An 8,480-nucleotide genomic window follows, 5' to 3' on the forward strand; every position below is an offset into this window, starting at 1 on the left:
CTTAAAACCTCTGAATAAAAACGATGCCCGGCTCCATTTTGTTGAGAAAAGTATCGTTTTATTGGTGGCCAAGTGCATTGCAGTAGTGCAAAGCCAGAACTGAAAATCGCGCACCAAAATCCCTACGTTCAACTTTTCCCATCCTTAACCGTTTCCCATGGCCCAGCCCTCCTTCAACCAAGGAGGTACAGCAAGATCTTTTCATAATAGTAATAGCAGTTAGACTTATATACCGCTTCATAGGGCTTTCAGCCCTCTCTAAGCGGTTTACAGAGTCAGCATATCGCCCCCAACAACAATCCGGGTCCTCATTTTACCCACCTCGGAAGGATGGAAGGCCGAGTCAACCCTGAGCCGGTGAGATTAGAACCGCTGAACTGCAGATAACAGTCAGCTGAAGTGGCCTGCAGTACTGCACCCTAACCACTGCGCCACCTGAGCCGGTGAGATTAGAACCGCTGAACTGCAGATAACAGTCAGCTGAAGTGGCCTGCAGTACTGCACCCTAACCACTGCGCCACCTGAGCCGGTGAGATTAGAACCGCTGAACTGCAGATAACAGTCAGCTGAAGTGGCCTTCAGTACTGCACCCTAACCACTGCGCCACCTGAGCCGGTGAGATTAGAACCGCTGAACTGCAGATAACAGTCAGCTGTAGTGGCCTGCAGTACTGCACCCTAACCACTGCGCCACCTGAGCCGGTGAGATTAGAACCGCTGAACTGCAAATAACAGTCAGCTGAAGTGGCCTTCAGTACTGCACCCTAACCACTGCGCCACCTGAGCCGGTGAGATTAGAACCGCTGAACTGCAGATAACAGTCAGCTGAAGTGGCCTTCAGTACTGCACCCTAACCACTGCGCCACCTCGGCTCTTAACAATGAGTTCAAGCCAAGGTTGGAGTGTGACTCCCTCCTTTTTCCAGCCAAGTGACCTTGAAGCAGGGTCTCAAGGAGATACAGCAGCTACTTTCGATTTCCCAAGCCTTCCGCCTTTCATCCACCCTCCCCAGAGTTCAAGGCAGCGAAACTCCGCAAGCTCAAGGTGGCATCCTAGCCACCCACCTATTACAGAGCACGAAAGCAGTTAAGGGCGGTGCAAGGACTGGTTGCATTTTAAATGTTCGTTTACAGTCCTCTCTTTCCTAATGCACCTGAAAGTTTGGCATAAAATGATGCACCACCTAAGCTTTGAAAGAGCATTTACCGTGACCCGACAAAAGGGCGAACATCAAAACCGCGCCGGACTAAACCACGTCACTGATGTCATCAATGCGGCAACAACAGCCAGCGCGGAGGAAGAAGGGCGCTTTACAATGGCGCGTCGAAAGAAAGCCGATTTAACTTAAGGTAAGGGTTAGGTTAAGGGGTTAAGTTTAGGGTTAGGGTTACTTTTACAGCGCGCTTCTGTCTCTGCGCTGTTGTTGCCCTGTTGATGATGTCAGCGACGCGGTTTAGTCGGGCGCGGTTTTGTCGTTCGCCCTTTTTTTCGGTGAACCAGCATTTACAGAGCCTGGTGGCTTCGATGGGCTGGACGAGCTAACATTTCACCTCCAAAATATCCTGTGGAAATCTATACATAGGAATCCATTACAACTCAATCTACAAAATCTATTTATTTTGCCATGTTCAAGTAGTGTCTATTGGAGGTGGGGAGCCTTTGAGAGCTGCATGCAAAAAACTTCATTTTAATATATGCTAATTAATGTACATTCAAAGGGACAATAAAGTTATTCTATTCTATATTTCTTTTATTCTATTCTATTCTATATTCTATATTTCTATTCCATATTTCTATTCTATATTTCTTTTCTATTCTATATTTCTTTTCTATTCTATATTTCTTTTCTATTCTATATTTCTATTCTATTCTTGTATTCTATTCTATATTTCTTTTCTTTTCTATTTTATAATAATCTATTCTATATTTATTTTATTTTATTTTCTATTCTATTCTATAATTCTATTCCTATATTTTTCTTTTCTATTCTATATTTCTATTCTATTCTATTTTCTATTCTTTCTATATTTCTTTTCTTTTCTATTCTATAATAATCTATTCTATTCTATATTTCTTTTCTATTCTATAATTCTATTCTATTCTATTCTATTTTTCTTGTCTATTCTATATTTCTATTCTATATTTCTATTCTTTCTATATTTCTTTTCTCTTCCATATTTCTTTTCTTTTCTATTCTATTCTATATTTTTATTCTATTCTATTTCTTTTCTACATTTTTATTCTATTCTACATTTCTTTTCTATTCTTTTCTATTCTATATTTCTTCTCTTTTCTATTCTTTTCTATATTTCTTTTCTATTCCTTTTCTTTTCTATTCTATATTTTTATTCTATTCTATATTTCTTTTCTATTCTTTTCTATTCTATATTTTTATTCTATTCTATATTTCTTTTCTATTCTTTTCTATTCTATATATTTTTTTATTTTCTATTCCATTCCTGTTGTTTTTATTTATATACTACTAAAACTATTCTTCCTGTAACCCTTAACTGAGGGAAGCAATGCATTGTAGGACATCAATTTTTGAGCCAAGGTACTTCAGATGGGACAGAGCTTATAGAATTTGTCCAAAATCTGGGATCCAGGACTTTTGTGGAATTTGTTACCTTTATTCAGCAAACCTTGAAATATCAACCTTAGATCCATTTGGGGGAAAACTGTTCAATTTCCCAGGAAAATAGATACCCAATATCGCAACTTTGAAAAGTTTTCGGAATGGGCCGGAGTGATTCACATTCAAAAGGGGTCATTTTGAACTGGGAAGGTTTAAAGTCAAAAATATTCTACGCTATTCTATTCTATGGCTTTAGAGCAGTGTTTCTCAACCTTGGCGACTTTAAGTCCTGTGGATTTCAACTCCCAGAATCCCCCAGCCAGCATAGCTGGCTGGGGGATTCTGGGAGTTGAAGTCCACAGAACTTAAAGTCGCCAAGGTTGAGAAATACTGCTTTAGAGCAAAGACAGGGAGTTTGTTGTTGTTGGGAACACGTCAAACCTCCCGGGTTCCACACACAGACTCACCTGGCGTAGTTCACCAGGCACAGCAGGGTGGTCTCCATAAGCTGGACCACCAACAAGGGACCCCTGACCTGGAGTAACGGCACCTGGATGAGCAGAATCAAGGAAGAGAAGCTGGGAGGTGAGACATTCTCCCCAAGGCTCTGGGACTTTTAAGCCAGAAGGTTCCTTGGGATGAGCTTCAGAACACACAAGCCTTCTGGGTTAGTTGTGGGCTGGGTTGAATTTAATCATCCTTCCTTCCCTTCCTCTCGTCCTCCCATCCCTTCTCCTCCTTCCTTTCACTTCCTTCTCTCTCTTTTCCACCCTCTCCTTTAATTCCTTCACCTTTCATCCCTTTTCATGCCTTCTCCCTCCTTCCTTCCCCCAGTCTCTCCTGCCTTCCTTCCTTCTCTTCCACTATTCTTCCTTCCCACTTTCTTCTCTTCTTCCTCCCTTCATTCTCCCACATCCTTCCCCTCCATCCCTCGCCTCCTTCCATTCTTCCTTTCTTCCTCCCTCTCTCCTCTCTATTCCTTCCCTCCCATCCACTTCTTTCTTTCTTTCCTACCCACCGTCCTTCTATTCCTTCCTTCCTCTTCCCTCTTCCTTCCATCCTCCCCACATTCCTTCCTTTCCTCCCAATTCCTTCCGTCTCTTCCCTCCTTCCAATTCCTTCCTCCCTCTGTCCTTTCTCCCTTCTCTATTCCTTCCTTCCTTCCCACCCTTCCATCCTTCCCAACCACCCTTTCCTCCCTCCTTCTTTCCTACCCACCCATCCTTCATTCCCTCCTTCTATGCCTTCCTTCCTCCTCACATCCCTTCTTCCTCCCTTCATTCCCTCCAACATTCCTTCCTCCCCTCCATACCTCCCATATCTTTCCTCCTTCCATTCCTTCCTCCCTCCCTCTCTCCTCTATCTTTCCTCCCTCCCACACTTCCTTCCATCACTTCTTCCCTCCCACCCTTCCTTCCCTCCCACCTTCTTTCCTCCATTCCTCTTGTCTCTTCCCTCCTTCCAATTCCTTCCTCCCTCTGTCCTCTTTCTCCCTTCTCTATTCCTTCCTTCCCACCCTTCCATCCTTCCCAACCACCCTTTCCTCCCTCCTTCTTTCCAACCCACCCATCCTTCATTCCCTCCTTCTGTGCCTTCCTTCCTCCTCACATCCCTTCTTCCTCCCTTCATTCCCTCCCACATTCCTTCCTCCCCTCCATACCTCCCATCTTTTTCCTCCTTCCATTCCTTCCTCACTCACTCCCTCTCTCCTCTATTCCTTCCCTCCCTCCCACACTTCCTTCCATCACTTCTTCCCTCCCTCCTTCCTTCCCACTCTTTCCTTCCCCCTTCCTTCCTTCCCCCTTCCAAGGTAAGAAAAGGGCCAGCATTCCCTCCTGGGTCCTCTGAGCTCCTGCACGCTGCCCTTTCTCCCCAGGAGACTGGCAGAAGCTGCACCCACCCTGGAGAAGACCACCGAGCCTCTGGGGCAGACGAGATGGAGACCTCGGAGGCATCCACCGTGTGCAAGTACTCAAAGAAAGCTTCCTCGGTCGTCGCAGGAAGGATGGACTTCAGGTACTCGATATCTGAAACAAAGGAAAGCCAAGTAAGAGATCAAAGACACTTTCCCTTAAAAAAAGGGGAAAATTGGAAAATGGGAAATATTCCCTCGGAGGGAGAGGTAATTAAAAAAAAAACATTAGTGTCAACTCCCCTGCGTTATCAGAGTAGAAAGGAGGGGGAGTGCATTCCACGCATAATGTCAGCTGAAGTCGGATCTCAGATTACTTCAGCAGGCTTGGGAGGGGTGCAACTCATAGGGGAATGTGATTGATGACACAGACAGAGGGGAGGGGAGGAACAGGGCTAAAGTTCAGGAGAAAAAAATCAAGCAAAGCACAGGCTTGACTGTGAACAGATCTTGCCTAATGGATCGCCTAATAAGTCACTGGTTTTGCACTAAAACCTTGACTCGATAGTTGTGATTTAATTAGGGCATCGCTAGGAAATTTGACAATCAGACTGTGCAGAAACGAACAGATTAATGTTGGCAATTAAAGGGAAAGAATAATCGGAGTATTATAAGATACAGGGGGTGTTTTTAATCATTGGATAGAAAATGAATATGGACAAAAACAAACAGGAAACTGAATAAATTGGGAAAGAGAACAGAATTGAATCAAAAGGCAATTGAAATGTAAAGGAAAATGAGGAGTAAACTTTATCCTCTTTTTAAAAATATTTTTATTCTTGTTAGGTATAACTACTGATTGTACTGTCATAGAGACTAACTTGATTTTGCACTTAATAACGGCAGCAAGACTGTTGGTGGTGCAATACTGGAAGAAGGAAGATTTGCCTACTATTCAAGAATGGGCATTAAAAGTAACAAACTTAGCAGAGATGGCTAAAATAATATAACCCACAAGGCTGAGCCTCCCCTCCCAGTTGGGCTGGAGGTCAGCCACCATCTATCAGGGATGCTTAAGGGAGATTTCCGTCCAAAGCAGGATTGGCCCTTTCCACTCCCACCCGGCCTCCCATCTCCTCCTCCCAAGCTGCCAGGAGCAAAAAAAATAAAATCTTGCAAGAATCCAATTCAGCATCTGAGGGCTGAACGCCCAAGAACTGGATGTCAAGTTTCCAAGCCTGAATAAAACCTGGATAAAGGAGAGAGAGTTGAAAAGAATAAATATGAGCAGGCTTCTTTTTAAAAAACAGACGCAGAAGCGGGTGAACAGGGGAACAGAATCTGCAGGAAATGTTCCTTGCTTAGCGCCAAGTCTATTTATGTTCTTGGATAAGAGATGGGTGGCGCATACATTTCATAACGGATAAAGGAAGCATCAATGAGAAAAGAATCAGGGAAACAGTCAGAGGGTAGCATTTGGAGAGATGAAAAATGCGGAGAAATTTGGGAGAAAAAAGCTGGTTGCAGGATCCTAGAATTTGACAGTGGGGGAGGATGCAAACGGGCCCATTAATATATATATTATATATTATAGCCACAAGATTCTTCTCCTTATCAATAGATAGATAGATAGATAGATAGATAGATAGATAGATAGATAGATAGATAGAGGAGAAGAATCTTGTGGCTTAATGGTTAACACATCTGCCTAAGATGCAATACAGCACAGGTTCTAATCCCAGTAAGGGTATGGCTAGCTGATGAGAGCTAAATAGCTTGAAATAGATCTATACTAGTCTCCCTTTATTTATTTATCAGCACAAATACAACACACACACACACACACACATACATACTTACAGGGTGTGGGGATTTTAGGAACTTAAGCCAATGTCCTGTTCTGGTGAACATTATTACTTTTTAAATTGAGCTAAATAGCTTGAAATAGATCTATACTAGTCTCCCTTTATTTATCAGCACAAATACAACACACACACATACTTACAGGGTGTGGGGATTTTAGGAACTTAAGCCAATGTCCTGTTCTGGTGAACATTCTTACTTTTTTTAATTTCCTTCCGGTGTGGTCCTTTATTCAGCACCATGGTAAACAGAATAACACGGCCCGGAAGGGACCTTGGAGGTCTTCTAGTCCAACCCCCTGCTTAAGCAGGGGAATCTATTCCAGATGGTTATCTGGGCTTGATGGGAGGGATGCACATGATCATAGAAAGTATGATCATAGAATGGAATTCTGGGAACAGAATAGCCGTGTTGGAAGGGACATTGTAGGTCATCTAGTCCAGCCCCCCACCCACCCAAGCAGGAAACCATTTCTGACAGAGGGCAGTCCTGTCTCTTCTTGAAAGCCTCCAGGGATGAAGCTCCCACAACTTCCAAAGGCAACTTCTGTTCCATGGGTTGATTGGTCTCCCCATCAGTAAATTGATCCTAGAGTTCTAGGTTGCTCCTCTGCCACATTAGACCCTTGATGGTACAGTTACAGTAGTAGAGTTAGAAGGGACCTCAGAGGTCATCTAATCCAACCCCCTGCTCTTGCAGGAGACCTCCGGTCTCTTCTTGAAAATCTCCAGTGTTGGGACACTTCTGCGGGCAAGCTGTTCCACTAGTTAAAAGAAATACAGAATAATATTTGGAAGGGACCTTGGAGGTCTTCTAGTCCAACCCCCTGCTCAAGGAGGAGACCCTATACCATTTCAAACAGGTGACTGTCCAGTCTTCAAAACAACTTCTGGTGGCAAATTGTTCCACTGGCTAACGGTCCCGTCAGGAAGTTTCTCCTGAATTCCAAGTTGCTTCTCTCCTTGGATTAGTTTCCACCCATTGTTTCTTGTCCTGCCTTTTGGTGCTTTGGAGAATAATTTAAGAGCAGAATAGGAGCTGGAAGGGGACTTTGGAGGTCTTCTAGTCCAGCCTCCCGCTCAAGCAGGATAATCTATATGATTTCAGATAAGTGAGTGTCTAGTTTCTTCTTGCAAACCTCCAGCGATAAGAGTGACCATGATTTCTGGTGGCAAGCTGTTCCCACTGGTTAACTCTCCTGTCTGGAAGGTTCTCCTTACTTCCATCTTGCTTCTCTCCTGGATTAGTTTCCATCCATTGTTTGTTCTCCTGCCTTTCGGAGCTTTGGAAAATAAGTGGAGCCCCTCCTGTCGGTTGCAGAAGACTCAGCATTCCCAGCCTCCCATCCCCCTCTCCAACCCATGGTCTCCAACCGGCTGCCCGCGAGGACTGGGGGAGCCCCCTCTGTGTGGCCCTTTCGGGGATCCCAGCCGCCCCGGGATTTGTCTTAGGGTGCCCCCCTTCCCCCAGCCACGTAGTTAAGGAAAAGCTGTTGGCTCAAGCTCATCCCTGGATGGGAGACCACCAGGAGATCCCACCGCTGCTGCAGGGAAGACCTCTAGAGCAGTGTTTCTCAACCTTGGCAACTTGAAGATGTCCGGACTTCAACTCCCAGAATTCCCCAGCCAGCGAACCCCAGGCTTCGTCTTAGGGTGCCCCCTCCCCCCAGTTAGGGAAAAGACCCTGCTAGCTCAAGCTCATCCCTGGATGGGAGACCACTAAGAGATCCCACCGCTGCTGCAGGGAAGACCCCCTAGGCGCACGTGGGTTGACGCAAGGGGGGGGGGGAAATCCCAGGTCCTTTTGGGGAACCTGGGGGTCTTCCGCGACCCCCGAGGCTCAGCCATTCCAAGCCCCCCCCGCCCCCCAACCCATGGTCTCCAACCGGGCGCCCGCGAGGGCTGGGGGGCCCTTTTGGGGAGCCCCGGCTTGGCCCTAGGGTCCCCCTCCCGCCCCCTCCAAGACCCCCGAGCGGCGCCTCACCTGCGCGGCTGAAGCGGAAGGCGCGGAGGAAGGCCAGGCAGTCGTGCAGGCCGGCGCCCAGGGCGAAGGCGCCCTGGAAGGGGCAGCGGCGGAAGAAGAGCTCGAAGGCGGCTGGCTGGCGGTGTCTCCCTGCCCGCCAGTAGCCGTAGGCCATGGTGAACTGGTAGAGGTCGGTCAGCAGCACCAGCGAGCCCCGCCCGCCCTCCAT

At 46.1% G+C, this 8,480-nt stretch overlaps 1 protein-coding gene across 1 annotated transcript in view; it reads right to left on the reverse strand.

Annotated features, from left to right (window-relative positions):
• The window catches only part of NAPRT (nicotinate phosphoribosyltransferase), a 34,111-nt gene extending 25,631 nt beyond the window's left edge, over nucleotides 1–8,480 (reverse strand). The window contains exon 1 of the mRNA XM_087706619.1: nucleotides 8,273–8,480. Coding sequence (XP_087562745.1) covers nucleotides 8,273–8,480 — 208 coding nt within the window. The remainder of the gene's footprint in view (nucleotides 1–8,272) is intronic.

The sequence above is a fragment of the Thamnophis sirtalis genome, unplaced genomic scaffold, assembly GCF_051295495.1.
Source record: "Thamnophis sirtalis isolate CommonGarterSnake01/CBP01778 unplaced genomic scaffold, rThaSir2_p1.2 scaffold_2, whole genome shotgun sequence".
Taxonomy (NCBI): Eukaryota; Metazoa; Chordata; class Lepidosauria; order Squamata; family Natricidae; genus Thamnophis; species Thamnophis sirtalis.